This window comes from Grosmannia clavigera, assembly GCF_000143105.1.
Source record: "Grosmannia clavigera kw1407 unplaced genomic scaffold GCSC_173, whole genome shotgun sequence".
In the NCBI taxonomy this organism is placed as follows: domain Eukaryota; kingdom Fungi; phylum Ascomycota; class Sordariomycetes; order Ophiostomatales; family Ophiostomataceae; genus Leptographium; species Leptographium clavigerum.
Window position 1 is genome coordinate 2,155,179 of NW_014040765.1, and position 17,603 is coordinate 2,172,781.

Sequence of the window (17,603 nt, forward strand, 5' to 3'; positions counted from 1 at the left end):
AAAATACGAGTCTGCTATGATCAATTGACTTGCTTAGATTATCATGGCTTATCTTAAATGAACTGCTGCGCCATGTTGCCTAGACCTGTATGCACTTTATATATCTTACCTTTTGACAATGGCTCGCATGGCGCTAAAAAGACACTGCCAAACTCAAGTTTTTTGAGCTTCTATGTATGTATAGCAGACATTCAAGATGCATATGACTTGCCATCCCGCACATCAATTCTAGTTAGACTTGCCGCTGGGGATGGCGAACAAGACAATTCTCGGACCCTTCAACCCGGCCTCGCCCTCTTTCCAGTCATTGAGCCCTTTATCGACGCGGTAAAACCCTCTACGCTCGAGCTGGATAATATCGTCTTTCTTAAGCTCTGACATGTTTTCTCCCCCGAGGACGGCCTCCTCTGTCGCAGTAACAGGAGTCAGACAGTCCTCCAAATTGTCATTCTCTTCCAGGGTATTCTTGGTGAGAAGGTAGTCAAAGTCCCATGCTTCGCCGCTGACGAAATTCTGGCCCTTTGAAGAAAGCCACGTCACCTTCTTGTCTGTCTTCTTCACATCCCCGGAGAGGTTTAGCTCGAACGTGGCGCTTGTGATGGGGCTGTCGCCATCGCCTCCTTCAATCGAGCGAACAAACGCATTACCCCAAGCCATCAACGTGACTTCCTCGCCGACCTTCATTAGCTTCACATCCGTCTGGTCTAGGATGATCTCCGAAGAAAACACCACCGCCTTCGTTCCGACATCCTTGTTTTTTGGGTGTAAAGGCTTTTCGGCCGTGAAGGACTCAGCAGGGGCGTCAGATCCAGTAAGGCGAACTTTGACCGCATCTTTTGCCGCGACAATAGTATGCCGTGGTGCGATGGGATCAATTTCCTTCTTGTTCGTCGCCCAAAATGCGCCCCATTCCATCGTGGTCACGCTGCGGCTCGGACCCTCTTTACAGGCGTCAGTCTGATGTACCAGTATAACGTGATGGCCACACTGAACTCACGTTTGAGGATGAAATCGCGTAACGCCGGGATGGTCATGCCTCGCCTGCGAACGCCACGAATCCTGTAGCGAGATTCTCTTAGCATATTCTTGACTCCAGTTTGAAAATATTTAGTCCGAAATATGCAACTTACGTCGGCATCCTAGGATCGTCCCAGCCCCAGACACGGCCGGTATCAACCAGCTTCGCCAGCTTGCGCTTGGACTGCGTACGATTAGCTTCTAGTAAGATGATCATGATCCCTGCAATATTGTGTAAAAAAATAGACATACAAGAAATGTCCTGATGAAATTCATGCGGGCAAAATCAAACATGTGTACTTGGCGCAGGTTCAGGGTTGTCAAGAACCACTGATATTGTGCGTTGCGATCGGTGTATCTATGTCATGTCAGTCGGCACAGCAAACAAACACGGCATTGGTAAATTATTACTCAGTGGAGCGCATGGCATGGGTGATTCCCTCAAGGCTGTCGGTAACAGGACAGGCGAAGTCGTATGTCGGGTAGATTTTCCATGTCGTGCCGGTTCGATGATGAGCTGTTTCAATGTTCACTCTATCAAGTCGTCAGCAAATTCAACTGCGGGCCATGGTGGTATTTATATATCGGACCTGTAGATGACTGGGTCTCGCATGGTTTTGTTGTTGTCATCATATGAGATCTTTGCCCTGATGCAGTTTTTAACGCCTTCAGGGGTCGCGTTCTTCATCTCCTCAAATATGCGCAATGTCTCCTCCACACTTCGCTCCCGTCTCTTCGATGCGATTCCCTTGAACCGCTCGTCTCGCATAGTCTCTTGGTCTGTATCGTCTGCATAAGCACCACCTTCTTTGATGATTCTCAAAGCCATATCATAAAGGTAGTCAAAGTAGTCCGATGTATATGACAGCTTGTCGGCCTTGATTCCCATCAATTCGAGGTCCTCGCAAATGGAATCCTGGTATTCCCCCTTTTCTTTTGAAGGGTTGGTATCATCGAGGCGCAGCCGAAGAGTTCCGTTGTATTGACGGGCAAAGTAGTCGCTCAGGAGGGCAGCTTTGGCATGCCCGATGTGAAGGTAGCCACTTGTAGGCAACACGGTAAGATTATGTTTTGTACCTAAAAGTAACGCGGTCTTGTTGCTTACGATGGTTCGGGGAGAAAGCGTGTGACGACACCTTTGTCAGCATCCTTCAACGCAAGGTTGTAGCTACCACCAGCTTTGCTGGCAGCGGCCACCTTGGCGTGCTGGGCTGCTTTGGCCGCCTTTATGCCAGCCTGGATCTCAGGGTGGCATTCCTCGACAAAGACAAACCAGCGCTTCAGGTTGGAAAGAGTCCCACGGCGTATGAAGGAGATGGAGACACGGTTGTCGGCCAGAGCTACCCAAATCTTTGCGTCGACATCGCTGAGGGTATAACCCGAGATGTATGTACGAAGTGTGAGATGCTTGTCCAACGCTACCAGGTAGGGCTCAATGGTCCGAAAATCGCCGGAAAGCTTCTCCGGAAGAGAAGATACGTCCTCAGCCTTCATTTTGCTCGATTTGAGTATGAACGGCGGATTGCAGATTGTATGGTGTGCAGTCAAAGCTCATGCAATAGAGGGGTTTGTTGAAGACATTTGAGCGGGGTATCTTACGGTTAACAGGCCCTATTTACAAAACTTTTGCCTCGATAAGATAACGGGAATAAAGCCTGGAAATTTAGGCATAACAGTGGAAGAAATTTAGAGCCTCGACAACGTCGAACAGTCACCAAGTTTACCACAATGTCAACGGGCAAGATGGCGTCAAATGGTCGGTGCCTCGCCTTTTTTGTAAACCCGACAATCTTGACTTCAACACGGCCCCATGGCAGTTCCATCCCGAAGCTATTCATTTCCTACGCCTTTCAAACGCGCCAAGCCTCAAAAAAATCTGAGAAGAAGAAGACAAAGCACAAGGCTTTCCGAGTCCACGAAAAAACAAAGCTCGTCCAGTACTCCTTGTGTGATGCTATCAGGTGGGCTCAATACGTTTCTCTAACTGGGATACCAAATACAGAGGCTGATCGTATGGTGGTGCTTCAGATATCTTCGCGCCGTGGAAGTTGGCCGCCCGCCTGCCAGTGTGACTTACGATGTTGCACTAAAACTACAAACGAACAAAGACGGCGCCGTCCTGCGTGATCGCATCAGGCTACCACACCCCTGTAACTCCGACTTTCGTATTGCCGTTGTTTGCAAAGAAGGAAGCAAGGTCGCAGCGGAAGCGCGAGCAGATGGCGCAGTAGCTGTGGGCGAGGAGACGCTCATTGCTACGATTAAGGCTGGAGAAATCAATTTCAACCGTCTCATTTGCCACATTGACTCCGCGCCGGTACTTATGAAAGCCGGTCTGGGCCCCATATTGGGGCCTCACGGCCTCATGCCGAACATCAAGAACAAGACGATCACAAATGATGTTCGCTCTCAGATGCGCGAGATGGCAGGCACCGAAAATTACCGAGAACGTGCCGGCGTGGTGCGCATGGCAATAGGCCAGTTGGGATTCACACCACAGATGATCGCAGACAACATCAAGGCGTTCATGGCCAAGATCAAAGAGGATATGCGCAAGGTTGAGCTCACGACACCCAAGACTGTCGACGAGGTAGTTCTAAGCACTACGAATGGTCCTGGAATCAGCCTCAGTGGGGGTTTCAACCCAACAGACGAAAAGTTAACACCTGCTCACCTTTCCACAGCGATGTAGGGGGGCAGCTTGTACCTAGCAGACAGCTTGAAAACCAGCCTTATGCTGTTGTAATATATTGTGCGCATGCATGTCTCCTGTATCTTGTAGTTACGGAAGTATCAATCAAAAGGAATCACCCGGTCACTGTTCACGGCATTGTTGATTTCAATTTTATCCATTGCGTATCGCACACATGCAAATAGTCAGCCCCGTTCTATCATGTCTTCCCACTGAAACTCGTTATCTTTCTTTTAGTACTCGAACAGCCTCGTCTTCGCCATCAATCTTGCGATATACCGCAAGAATCTTCAGAAGCCTTGCCTGTCCAGTGCCGCCGCTGCTGGACTTTCGGGCCTCTTTAAGAGCAGCGTTGAGGTCAAGCAATAATGTCTCCCGACACTTTGCTAATCTCTCGTCTGCCAACTTTGCAAATACCAGGTTTGGCCCTAAATACTTCAAAGCACGACATGACAAAATCAGATTGTTTGCGAGCATTGCTAACTTCGACGGACTATTTCCCACATAGAATTTGGCGCGTCCGCTTAGGGCGTCTTCGTCGATATGTTCGTCATCCGTTTCGTCTGTGTCCCAGATGCCGACGTCCATACCGGCCAGCTTCTCATCAGTGGTCGTACCCGTATCGGCAGCTATAGCGAGGCGTTCCTCAAGAAGAGTGATGCGGTCGTCAATCTCCAGAAGCTTCCGGCCGGCACTGATTGTTGCCTGAATCTCGCCCAAATCACGGGAGGCGTCACTGACGGCTCTCCTGCGTTCTTTAACACGACCTTGAACGTCCTCCATAGATCGACGAAAGCCGAAGAGTGCAACACGCACGTCTTCTACTCGTTCATCACCACCGCGAAGCTCATCTCCCAGACTCAGAAAACTTGTGTAGTTTGCGTTTACGAGCTCAAGGAGCTCAGCACTGATAGCACTGCTGCGCTCCCGAAGTTCGGTTCGCAAATCTTCTAAAGTTTGGTGGCGCTGTTCGGAAGTAGTGCCCTCTTCAGATGGAAATAGGGAAGAGAGATATGCAGTAGGCTCAAAGTCCGGAGTAAGGAAGTCGTTTCGTAGGAGTGCAGCCGGAAACGGGAGTGTACCGTCATCGCCATTATCGCTGCTATCAGACGAAGAGGGTAGATGAAAGTTCGAGTAGGGAGAGTACGGTGAGTAAAGAGACGAGGCCCGGCCAGTTGAAATTGGAGGTAGTTGAGGTGCCATATTGACGACTGAAGATGTTCCGAGCAAACTGACAGCAAAGGGCAATAATTGGAGGCCTTCATTCTAAGCGTGGGGCATCAGGTCACGTGGATTTGAAGGCATTTCTCCACACTCATATTTTCAAGATATCTTACATACTCAATGCTCGTGTACTATCTATCTACCGTTATGCCATAGCGGCTTTCTTGCAGTTAATATTTTCGAAAAATTAATCATGAATGTGTAGTCCCTCAAATCATCCATAGCTATAATATGCGCATCTCAATATACTATGTCCAAAGGTTTTTTTTGGTTTCATGTTAATACCGTTTTAGATCAGAGCTGTGCCCCAGGCTGTGTTCACAGATAAATAACCGGGCAGCGGGGACAATTCAAAGATCCTCGGCTGTTTGTGTGGCAAATGACAAAACACATTTACAGTGCTCTAAAAAACTGGTCCTCGGTGGAAAAGCAGTATGTACTTTGTAGGAGATGTCACATTCTGTCTGATTACCGGACTGGCCAGCCCATGCACACTTCCGGAGGTTTGATAATCTTGCATATATCTTACCTTCCTAAAATACATATTACCGCATAGCCAGTCAAAAATGTTAACCCGCGACTCAATTTGCCAAAGCAAACCCTCCGCTATATTGTCTGCAAAGCTCATAGTTCTGTACGGATACGCAATAAAATATGGAATGCGCTTGTTCTTAAAAGCATACTGTACTGCTCCCATGGCCCAACAAATCTCTCTTTCCTTTACTGCACTCGGGTCGGAGGGGAAGGGGTTACGTTGTTTGCTTACTCGGTACATATATCGCTAGATGCATTTCAATGGATAATGCAAGGTCCCTTTTGCTATTTGTCGTATACCGAGCTATGGCCGCGTACTAACTGTATCTAATCCGAAATTAAGCCCTTGCGACGAATTGGTCAAACGCCTGTCCTGAAAAGAGTACGAAAATGTACTTCAGGAATTGAATAGAATCGCGGGGTTTTCACCGTGACGCCTGACTCCCACGTCGAAAGTGTTCCAATTAACTCTAATGTCATGTGGGATCTATGAGCCTTGCAGACGGCTTGCGTACATACGACGTACATCGTAGTTAGGTTCATCGCGCATCCGATATCGGCGCATGCTTCCGAAAGCACAAGCTGCAAGCAATACTCGAGTGGGGCCCATACGTAAATGCAGAACCGAATTGCTTAGCGGGGTCAGGATGCTCTAATACTTATGACTACCACATTACGCTGTTAATTGCGCTGACACTGTTTCTGGTCAGATGAAATCGAACATGCCCCTTGTGGCTACCAGTATTGTGGATATCATCGGCCAATCATCGGCATGGTCTGCATCTTTTGATCAAGGAGGTGTGGCTTTCTTAGCAAGTGAAATGGCGCGATGTCGTAAAACCAGCCAAAACCTAGCGAGGAGGCGACAAACACGTACAATTATCTTATCAATCGCATCAGTGGGGTATTGTAAGAAGTGCTCGTTTTTTGTCGCCTTTGTGAGCGAATCAAAGGAGCTAGCTATATCGAATAGTCGTCATCGCCCCACTGGAGGTTTTTATAGACCAGTTACATACTCCGTACTCCGTACGTTCTTACGTATCTTACTGTACTCGGTGGATAGTGGAAGGTCTTTGATACCGCGCTATTTCGAAGTATTGTGTGATGAGAAAGTGAAGAACTCGTTTTCTTTAATTTTATTCGGAAAATAACTCTCTTCGTTGCAGGTGTCTTAAAGCCTGCCTTCAATTACCCGATTTAGGCACCGTGTTTCTAGTCGTTTTGCCAAACAACCTTCGATTCAAGCCATCGAACAATTTTCACGAAGTATCTGTACGGACATACTCAGATCGTTGTGTGGGGCGCTCTTGCCGAGCTTGCCGTCGCCACGAACACCCTTCTCGCTCCCATCTCCATTTAGGCTTCCTTTGCACATGACTCCTCCTTTTTGTAGCTGACCTGGGTTTAGACACCCACACCTGACAAGAGGAAAATCTAATCTTATCTTCGGCTTGCCAATTCCCTCCTACATCCCGTTGGATGTTGGAGAAGCTCGAATAATTCGACTTCAGCACCCCCACTTCGCCTTGGCGGGGCACCAACGAGGTTTCCTAACTGTCTGCGAAAAATCCGCGCACCAACTCGGTAACTGCGCCCTAAAGGCTAAGGGCGATTCCGGCCAGGAAGCAGGCAAAAAAAATACTTAATAATTACGCTAACCCGACCACAACCGCCAAAGCGATCTTCCTGCATATTATCTCGCTTCTTCGACACTCAGCACAGCAGAACGTCGTGTCCCGCACCTTCTTTCGCCACAGAGTACAGACAAAATAGCTTTTTATCCCATCATTCTGCTACACGTTGTGTTGTAGTGCTGTCGCCAGGGATGCTCGCGGCCATGGCATCAACACCAGCGTCACATTCCGTGAAGCCACCAGTGGATGCATCCTTTGCTCCGATATCTAGGACGTCGACATACGGCAACAAAAACAACGCCCCGTTGTCACCAGCATCACCCCAGTCCGCCCAGGAATCTCCGCAGTCAAGAATATGGTCACCGGGCGTGTCTGCTAAACCTCAGCTTGCCATCAAACTGACGGGATCGTCGCCGGGACCGGCCCTGGGTGTACGGCCACTCCAACAAAAAGCTATTGCAGCTGGCAAGCTAGCAGTAAACGTTATGTCTATGAATTCAGTCGTGTCACCAATGCCGTCCTCGCCTGCTGCTCAAAGCCCGACATCTTCTGGAAAGCCGCCAATGTCTATTACCAGCAAGGAGTGGGTTATTCCGCCCCGGCCGAAGCCCGGCCGGAAGCCGGCTACTGACACGCCGCCAACAAAACGCAAGGCACAAAATCGTGCTGCGCAGAGGGCTTTCCGTGAACGACGGGCAGCTCGCGTGGGTGAACTAGAGGATCAGCTTGACGAGCAAAAGATCGAGCACGATAGAGCTCAGCAGGAGTACCAAGATCAGATCCGGAGTCTCGAAACCGAAGTGCAAGTGCTTCGGAGCCGCTGCCAGATGCTAGAAAGCCTCCTGGAGAAGGAAAAGGCAGTTCCGGCGTGGGCAGGTTCGAGTGCGATTGCAGAGGATCGAAGGGGTAGTTCTCCGAGCCTATCCGCCACACCTCACAGCTCGAATCACCAGCAGCAAACCCATATCCACATCCTTTCCCCAATCCCACAGAAGCGTCTCCATAGCCAGCCACGGGGAAGCTCGTCCAGCTCAACTTCTTCGGCCTCGGGTCGTCGCGCCTCGGTGCAGCCCTTTTCAATCTCTCAAATTACATCGCCGCCAGAAGAGGCGGACGATCTCACGTGTGGATCCTGTAACAACAACGGCAGTGGCTCGTGCGCCTGTGCTGATGAAGTCATTGCTGCTACCTCCGCCATGGGCTGCGGAAAGTGCAGCATCGGAACCAAATGTGCTTGCCTTGAGGAGAGCCTGCAGGCTCTTAGTGGCGAGGACTGCAACAACCCGGAAACTGACCTGAAGCGGCCACATCCACCCACGTCTCCCTCCGCTTTGGCACCGGACGAGAAAAAGTTCCGTCACAACAGCCAGAGTGCAGGCAGCACTGAGATTGATTTCACAAACATGTTTTCTCAGTCAAAGCAAATTACGGCTCGCACACCACTGCCCTCGATGCCCGGCCAGCTAGTACGACAGCAGCCGCAGCATCAGGTAATGCGCATGGAAATACCGCTAAAGGACAAGTGTGGCTTCTGTTCGGATGGGACATACTGCGTCTGTGCTGACACCATGCCTGGGGTCACTATGACGGGCAGTCTTGCGCTGACAACCGGTACTGTCATCGCACAACAAAAGACGCCGCCTCCTTCTGAGAACGACGGCGCACCGTCACCGATGGAAGTGACCGCCACAGGGGCCATCAAGTTATCGAGTATGAGCTCGCTTCGCCGGCAGAACAAGCAGGCCGTGACCTCTCAAGCGGGCCCGCTGCCGCCTTTGTCTTCGTGCGGCCCCCGTGGGCCAGGCACGTGTGCGCAATGTCTGTCCGACCCCGTATCTGGTCTTTTCTGCCGCTCCCTCGCAGCAAGTTTCGAGCGGAGCGGTGGCGAAAAGGCTGGAGGATGCTGTGGTGGCGGCGGTCCTGGTGGCTGCTGCAAAAACAAAGGCGCAGACGGGGTTGCTAGTGGAGATGTGCAGGACGAGAAGAAGCCGAACTCGCGCATCAGCCTGTCGTGCGCCGATGCATACAAAACCTTGTCCAGCCATCGTCACTTTGACGAGGCGACAGATGAGATTGGTACGTGGCTACCTATGCTGAAAGCCGTGCCGCGCAACGACAGTTCGGCTCAGCCGGCCGAACGCCATCCGATGGAGGTCGAGGCGGCAAGTATAATGAGCGTCTTGAAGGGATTCGACGTACGTTTTGGAAAATGAATGAGCCCTAAAAAGTGGCGGATCACGATTGTATGTGTATGCTGTACCAATTTTTTATCGTTTCGTTCGCGCGTCATAATATGGCAACTGCCATGTCTGTTAGGGTTGGAAAGGCTGTTTCTATATTATCTTGCATCGGAGTTTGTGGGTGGGTTTTCGATATTTAGTTCTGATATCATGATGCGAACTGCGAAATGAAAAGCGGGTGGTCAAACTTTACCGGGTTCGATATGCTATCCATATTCTTACTCGTACTCGTACGATTGACACGTTTACTGGCTCTATGACGGCCAAGGTTAATTTCATGTCGTTCTCTTATTCGATTCTGCCTGATTGTAGCATACGTTGCATAGACCGTCATATGAGCAACACAGAAGAGATGAAGTGCGGAAAGGGTTTCCATTAGTTACGGGACATACAGGCAAATTACTCCGTACAGCAACAGTCTTTCCAAATAATACGAGACAGGGAACATAAGCAAAAGCAATGTGCAAGCTTGTAGCCGCCAGTCGGCGAGTCTGACAGATTCAGTAGCGGCAAAGGGAGGCGAGGTATGATTTAAAGTTCGAAGGGGTTAGACTTGGCCAGCTCGCAAGCAAGAGCAGACAGACAGGCAGCTGCTATGTACAGAGTACGACGTATTGATTGGGCTCCGCTGTGTGTTGGCAAAATGCGGGCTCTGGCACGCGTGGAGCGCGTGGATTGGCTGGCTATGCAAGGCGGGGCATGCAAGGAGGGGTTGGTAGCAAGAAGACGACAGACGGGAACCGGCGCATAATGTATGTAGGATATGCAAGCTGAGATGAAAGGGGGGACGAAATCGAAGATGGCGATCTTTTTCCTTTTTCCTCGTATCTGGGCTGGCTACAAGAAGGCGCAACGAGCGGCTCAAGTGGTGGCTAAATATACAGAAAGTGACCTTGACCTGTCTGTTCAGCTGGACAGAGCGGTAAGATAGGATGCATTTGTATGGTTAGCTAACAAGATCCATATCGTGGCGATGATGTGTCTGCAGGACCACCTGAACAGCCGAGCGACTGAACCAGACACCAAAAGACTACTATGTACCCTGTAGAACACCAGAACACCGTGGCAGAGGAAGGCGGTGACCAGCGCATCGGTGCTTTGTGACCAGTCGAGCCACGAGCCCTGCTGTGCCACAGAGACGCTAGATGCGATTGGTGGGGCCGTGCTTGTGCCAGCAGAGCAGCACTGCCCTGCCTGCTGGCAAACTTGGGCAGGTCTGGGGGACCGGAGGCCTGACGGCCTGGAGGCCTAGAGGCCTGGAGGCCTGGGGGCCAGGAAAGACCTGGCAGGCCTGGCAGGCCTCGACGGGCCCGCTTCCCCTACTCCGTAGCCGCCAGGCCCTAAAAACGGCGCCGAAACTAGTGCACAACGACTGTAAGATACTCATACATGGTAGCGTGGCAAAGCAGCCCCAGCTGGCGCACGTTACAACGCTCCTTCCTAGCCAGCCGAAAATGCGGATGGCACTTGCCTGCCCAACACATCAGCTCCGAGTACTACAGCAAAACCTAGAATTCCTCACGATCACCTGTTTCGCTCTGTTTTCGGGGGTCCCTCCCTATTCTATCGTTTGCCTCACTTTTGCCCTTGGCCCTTCGCTCCTCCACTACTAATTCGCCGCACCGCCGCATTCTCCTGGCCCCCAATCCCCCTCCCCCCTCGATGGGGACGACCCGCCGCTGGAGACGACTACGCCAACGCCTACGACTGCGGACTATCCTCACGACCGACACTCCCGGGCCCTCTTCTCGAAGCTAGTCGCTAGATCATCAGGGGCAGCGCCGAGCCAAAAGACACAGAGAGACGACGGTCAAACATGCGGATCTGAATGCGCCATTCTCTGCCGCCTTCTTTACCACCTCACTCTTCCCGCCTTGAGGGCCCTCGGGACTCGTTATGGTCTTCATGGAACGATCCTCTTCGTCGCCTGTTTGTGTGCACTCCTCGTCCGGTCCGTCTTCACGTGCTCCCTTTTCCTATACTATGCCCATCACCTGCAGCTGCACCGGTACTGACTTTCAATGCTTTTGCACAGCTCCGCCGCCGGCCGTGATTGACGTCTACAGGCCGCCGACACCACCGCTCCAGCTCCCACCCAACAATGACGGACAATCGCGACTGTACCGTGTCCTACATAGCATCGAAAGCACCACAAGTGCCGGCAGCGCCGACGGCATGGATCGTGGCACGTCTCTGCAGGCCCGTCACATTGACGGTACTGCTCGACGGCCATCCGCCCCTCCGCTTGCCGTGCCTCAAACCCTGACTGGGTTTATAATTCATGCCAAGACCAGTGCCGCTGTACCCACGACTGCTCCTATCACTGCTACGGCCACAACGACAACGACGACAACCACTACTACCACGGCCACGGCGAGCACCACTTCCTTGTCGCCAGGTGCTCCTCTCGGCACTGAAAGTAATGATCTGCCGCCCTTCGCTCCATCTGCTTCCGGACCACATCTGCCAATCTCGGAGCAGCCGCCCGTCTCCGAGCCTCAGTCGCTGGAGCCGCCATCCTCGTCTCGCGAGGCCATGGAGCAGACATACTCGGAACCCACTCGCGGTGCAAGATTGTTGGCTAGCTCTGCTGAAATACCCTCTGTGACTTATTCGTTTCCCTCAGCACCGCTGTTGCAGGATCCTTCGCTGTATGTCACTGGGCATCGAGAAGCCGAATCGGAGGGCACGTCACTAGACGAACTGGCCCATCTAGTGCGTCTGGCTAAGTACCAGGAGCGCAAACGTGCCCAGACGCGTCTGCGGCTCCAGCTGACCCTGATATCAACCGCTCTATCTGCCCGATTGGTGCGCTGTGGCGAGATGGCCCAACGCAACCTGGCTGAGTGCTTTCAAGCTGATGACAGGAGCGGGTTTGCTAACCTGTATAACGCTCTGCATAATGTGCGCAAGAGCTGCGATGAGCTGCGCAAATACGCTCTTTTAGAGCCAGAAATTGACTCGTTCCGCTCGTCTGCATCAATCGGAGGTGCAGGTCCCACTGGAGACTCTTTCGGTCCTGGCCGCTCTGGCCCCGGCTCTGCATCCATGTCGCATTTTCTCAATGATATTCCAGCCGATGCCAGCGATACGTTTATTAGCTTTCTTACCACGATCAGGAATAACCCGGACTATTTGGCCACTCGGCTGTGCACCTTGACGGCATCCGAGCTGGCTGCATTGGCCAGATTTTATCAGGGAACGGAGCCTGTGGATTCTGTTCTGCCATTTCACCATCGACATTCTTCTCTCCGCGGCGGTGCATCTGGCAAGCCCCAGGCTCATAGATATGCTGCTACTAACACAAGTGCACGGGACCCCGACTATGTGCAGAAGCTGCTCTCCTTCCAGAGACACGATCCCCTATCTGCCCTCCTTCACACCTGCTTTGCAAATTCCGCTGGCCCTGACAGCACCGAGGACAAGCGCCGGACGAGCACATGGGCATCTGCCTGTGCACGCCTGATCTCCGAAAAGGGTGCGGCCGGAGAACCAGTTCTGACAGCGGTCATGAATGCCTGGTCCTCAATGCGTGGATGGGCCGGCCGGTCTAATATGGAATGGTTTCTGATGAAAATACTACAAGACGGGGCCTTTCTTCTCGACCGCGCAGAAGACCAGAATGGAACACGCTTCAATCTGTACGAGTGGACGTCGAAGGATCACATTGCTGCGGAGGAGTTTTACGACCGGGCTATAAATGACCTCTTCGATGTTATAGATGACGAGGATGCCACGGGTGTCCCTGAGGGGCTGATTGAGCTCGGAAACCAAATCCTTGGTAAACTTGATCCTCAGCTTGCTGACAGCACTCGCAACTGGTTTGTCTGCAAATGGCTGTTTGGTGTCTGGCTTCTCGGCGTCATCGTTCACCCAGAAACACATGGCCTCATGAATGAATACCATATTACCGAGTATGGACGGCAGAAGATTCTGAAGGAGGTGGCGCTTCGCGCACAGAGTCTTCTTATCGAAAGGACCACGTCCATTGGCAACTCCAAAGCCGTCAACCTGGCCTCGACACACCCGACTATCAGAATTCACATTGAGAATATCATGAACAAGTTCCATGGTCTCAATACGCGCAGTCCTCCAACCAGGCTTCTTCCCGCTCGGTCCATTACGTCCCTGCGAGAGACAGCCGAGGTTCATCCGTATCTCGTTTTGAGCCCGGCCGATCTCGTCACTCTCGTCAATGCCCTCTTCCCAGATCGCAGGCCCCGATCGGGCCAATCCAGCAGCAACCGGTCCGGACCTGGCTCCGTTTCCGGATTTTCGTGCATGTCTCAGCCTGTTGTCACGAACTTGCAGAGGACGGGTACGGACAACTATACTTCTCTTAGCGCCAGCGTCTCGTCCACGACCAGCGATGCTACTACGTCCGTGGAACCGCTTCTCGACGACCAGCGCCCCGGCATCTCGGCCTCCCGTCTGTCACCGCCGTCGTCTGTACTCTCTGGGCAAGATCGACGGCCTTTGAATAGCTATGAAGATGACGGCTACCGGTTACATCTAGCTGTGAATGAAATGGTGCACACCCTTGGCCGTGATGTCGTCGCCGGCTTTTGCCACCCCTGTGCTGAGCGCTGGGCGGTCATATTCATCTCAGCCGATGGCAACCGGCTGTCACTGCAGACGACTTTTGACGGTGACGATGACCCTGAGGAGGATGCTGCCTCTTCTTCAATAGAGACAGACGAGGACACAGATGATGCGGAGTCCGACCTGGAGATAGCTGAGCTTGACAAGGACTACCATCAGTTGCGCGACTCCATACTGAAGCTAGTAGAGGACTACGAAATCCCGCCTGGACTGGAGCTCGAAGGAAGCCATGGATCTACATACAGCAACCGGGCCAACCGCCGGAAAAAGTACCGTTTGAAGAATAGCCAGGTGATTTTCCCCGGAAGTGCGCCAAGATTGCAAAGCCGTAACCCATACTGGCGGCAAGCTGCACCACCGCAACCTCTACACAACGGTCCGCAGTCTGCGCATAATGAGAATAGTGGCAAACCCTCCAAATCAGCATCGTCTGATGACATGGAGACGAGGCAGTCTGTTCTGATTGCAATGCTCACTGCTGCGTCGTCACAGTCTCGGGCCCAGTCTGACTTCCTGTCTGCGCATCTATATTGGAGAACGATTCAGCAACTGAATTCCTTGACGGTGGAATCCCTGCGGCGCAATGGCTTTGCTGCGCTATTGAACATCTTCTCGCGAGGGCCACGCGACACCATTCGTAAATCCGATGCGGCCGTGGAGGAGTACGACGCCTGGCTCATATGGCTGAGACAGTCACAGGAGCGGGTTGAAGGGCTGATCGAGACGATGATGAGACGTCTCCGGGCTCTGCGAGACAAGATGTGGTATGTCACCGATGTGCGCAATTCGGGGCCTTACGAGTTTAGCCGCAATATTGCCGTGGCTTTGAAGACGATGGGCACGAGCCGAAAATGGGATGCATACAGACGGGTGCGACAGAGCCTGCCGCGGGGTCCAGCTGCTTCATACCTGTACCGTACCGAAAGCGAAATTGTGGAGCTTCTGGCTGCTGTGGAGGAGGAAGGGGGGCCGAACAAGCTCTCGGACGACCAGGCAGAGAAGACGATTCGGTGGCTCGACCAGTTCGGCATTGAGAATTTTTGTCGGGGCGAGGAGCGTATCCATCGGTTCTGTTGCGAAATCGGGAGCTGTGTGGACAAGCTGATTGGTGGCAGTCTCATGGATGCTCCTGTGCTATGGGCGAGCGACCTCTACACTCGAGACCGACAGTATCTGGAGCGGAACAACCGGACACAACGCGACTGCGACGGCAACAGTAGCCTTGTCTGGGACGATGGGTCTAGTGTGATGAGCTTCGGCGAACTTGACAGCCGGCGTCACAGCCTATCTAGCCGATCCAGCTCGGCCGTGCGAGGCGATCCGAGGGCCAGACCGAGCCAACGCAATCCCAGTCTACAGTCTTACGACTCTGGTCAGTACGGCTTTTCAAGGGCCAGCACATCGCTATCAGACATCCTGGACACCGAAGTGCAGTTCTCCGGACGCTCCATGTCGCCAGTGTCTGCTATTGACACCGCGACGACGTATTGGTCTCCTTTCCAAGCGTCCATCTCGCCGAGCGTGGCAACCTCTCGCACACAGTCTCCAACCACAAGTGTCAGCAATCTTTCATCTTCGTTCTCTCAACTGAACAGGCGGCCATACAACTTTGACCAGGGAAACCTGCATAGCCGCTCTTCCCATCATTCTGCCGGCCGTCCTGGCTCATCGGTATCTTCGGTCGATACGGTCTTGCAACGACGCATCTCGGATGACAAGGCACTCTTTTTGGATGAGCTTCGCCAGACACTGACCAGTCTCCTTCTCTCCGACTTGGGAACTTTGGTCTTTTCTCGGGGCTCCGAGACTGACGCTTGGTTCGAGAACCTTGGACAGGAATGCATCAACCGACGCGAAACGATGGCAAAGAGACAGCGCCAGGAAAAGGACTCGGAACAGAAGCCCAAGTCGACACGATACTCGCCAAAGCAAGTCGTAATTGACACATCTGGAATGGCTGCCCCCTTAACTAACTCGGGATCCCTGGCTGGAAGCGACGGCAGCAGAAGCACAAGCAGCAACCACAGCAGCTACAGTCCATCAACCGATGATATGCGCGGACGGCCAGCAGAGACACTGGGAACAGGCCAAGAAACAGAGAGCTTACAGACAAAAAACAGCCTGGCCAACTCGGCTTCTCGCACCAGAAGAGAAATGAAGGACTTTCCGTACACAAAGTCCTACCATCGTCTCTTGCGATTGTTCTGCGTACATCCAAACCCTTATGCCAAACTGAGCGCCCTGCTGGAGCTCGAGAATCTTATTGTGGCTTCTCTGTCGTCCCGCAGCACCCGGCGACGGCTGGCCCTTCTTACGCGATCAGGCTTACGACCCGTGATAAGCAGCAACAGCTCGCCAGCAGGGACGCAACCGGGAGAGGATCCTGCCGTGACGCCTCCGATATCCCGTGCAAAGCCGCTGGAGGACACGATAGACAACGTGAAGGGGAGGCGTTCCAGTACGTTCAGCCCGTCTCTCTTCTCGGCTTCGCCCATGTCTCCCCGCCGTGGAGGACCATATGGAGGTGCGGTCGAGTCGCGACCGGGGATAGCTGCGAGCGGTTCAGCCAACAAAGACGCCATTCTGACGATTCTCGTGTCGCTTTTCCGAGAAGCGTCCATGCGGCCGAAGACGCTATTTCGGGACCTCCAGTTCATCGCCTCGTTCGTCCCTCCCGACGTGTTGGATCAGACAGAGTCTGGAAAGGCCTTTTGGAATGCCGGTCTGGCAGCCCTGCTGCTGAAGAAAGAAGTATGCAGCACCATGGTCGAGGTGGCCGACGAGATTGTTGGCGTCTATACGAAGACGCGCAAGGGTTCTGCTTCTGCCTCGGGAGGGTCTGCCGACTCTTCCAAGGACGGCTCTTCGACAAGCTCGCATGCGCGCAGTCCCACCATCTATTCCCTCGCAGATGCCGCCCGGATGTGGACGATCACGGCAAAAGAGGGCGACCCGACGTCGCAGCGGGAACTAGCCATTTTCTATCTGTCCAACCCGGAGCTGGTCGAGCGGACGACTCTGCCCCTGTCCAAGCCACATGAAGTGTTTAAGAAGGCTGTGATGGAAAAATATGGCGGCTCGGGCGGAGGCAGTCGGTATCATCAACACCAGGCAAGCGGCATCTCGACCCGAGGCACGTCTTCGTCTGCCAGTGGCGGCAATCATGGAGCCTCTGGTGGAAGTGGGTCAAGCGGCATCGCTGCGGGTGTGTCTGACGTGCGCAACGACCCTGCTCTAATGTGTGTTGCCATCCACTGGATGGAAGCCGCCGAGCAGGGTGGCGATGAGCTCGCTCGTACATTCCTCAATCAAAGCAACGAGATGATGAAAACATCTTGATTGTAGGATGGCACAGCAGTCCGTCCTCACCTACATTCCACAAGGTCTGGATTCGTTTTTCCCTCATCGTCTTGCAGCACGGTTTTTGTTTTGTTTATGCAATTTCTTTTGCGTTGGAAGTGTCATGTACCATCTCATTACTATACCCGCATGTCCCACATAGAGCTGGGGGATGGCAATACAGAACTATCAACTAGCTGGACTTTTTTTGACAATATTTGCCTCCATAGCTCTTTGCGTTCCAAAGCCGTGAAGGAGAAGTACATTCAAGCAAATGAACCCCGGCTGATCGTAGTATTCTGCTGTGGCCATGCTGGCGTG

At 52.7% G+C, this 17,603-nt stretch overlaps 5 protein-coding genes across 5 annotated transcripts; 3 read left to right on the forward strand and 2 right to left on the reverse strand.

Moving 5' to 3' along the window:
- Nucleotides 1–228: 228 nt before the first annotated feature.
- On the reverse strand, nucleotides 229–2,511 carry CMQ_7301 (glutamyl-tRNA synthetase; the record flags this gene model as incomplete). Its single annotated transcript, XM_014314306.1, has 7 exons — nucleotides 229–941; nucleotides 998–1,059; nucleotides 1,131–1,201; nucleotides 1,270–1,375; nucleotides 1,429–1,551; nucleotides 1,608–2,060; nucleotides 2,123–2,511. The coding sequence occupies 7 exons, from the start codon at nucleotides 2,509–2,511 to the stop codon at nucleotides 229–231; spliced, it is 1,917 nt and encodes a 638-aa protein (XP_014169781.1).
- Nucleotides 2,512–2,745: 234 nt separating this feature from the next.
- On the forward strand, nucleotides 2,746–3,709 carry CMQ_7601 (mitochondrial large ribosomal subunit; the record flags this gene model as incomplete). The annotated part of the gene is made up of 2 exons (XM_014314606.1): nucleotides 2,746–2,793; nucleotides 3,020–3,709. The coding sequence occupies 2 exons, from the start codon at nucleotides 2,746–2,748 to the stop codon at nucleotides 3,707–3,709; spliced, it is 738 nt and encodes a 245-aa protein (XP_014170081.1).
- A 222-nt stretch (nucleotides 3,710–3,931) lies between these two features.
- CMQ_7324 (uncharacterized protein) lies at nucleotides 3,932–4,912 on the reverse strand (the record flags this gene model as incomplete). Its single annotated transcript, XM_014314329.1, has 1 exon — nucleotides 3,932–4,912. The coding sequence occupies one exon, from the start codon at nucleotides 4,910–4,912 to the stop codon at nucleotides 3,932–3,934; it is 981 nt and encodes a 326-aa protein (XP_014169804.1).
- A 2,380-nt stretch (nucleotides 4,913–7,292) lies between these two features.
- Nucleotides 7,293–9,314, forward strand: CMQ_7680 (bzip transcription factor; the record flags this gene model as incomplete). Its single annotated transcript, XM_014314685.1, has 2 exons — nucleotides 7,293–8,895; nucleotides 8,965–9,314. 2 exons carry the CDS (start codon nucleotides 7,293–7,295, stop codon nucleotides 9,312–9,314), a joined length of 1,953 nt encoding a protein of 650 aa, XP_014170160.1.
- A 1,172-nt stretch (nucleotides 9,315–10,486) lies between these two features.
- On the forward strand, nucleotides 10,487–17,282 carry CMQ_7580 (uncharacterized protein; the record flags this gene model as incomplete). Its single annotated transcript, XM_014314585.1, has 2 exons — nucleotides 10,487–10,715; nucleotides 11,377–17,282. 2 exons carry the CDS (start codon nucleotides 10,487–10,489, stop codon nucleotides 17,280–17,282), a joined length of 6,135 nt encoding a protein of 2,044 aa, XP_014170060.1.
- Nucleotides 17,283–17,603: the final 321 nt, after the last annotated feature.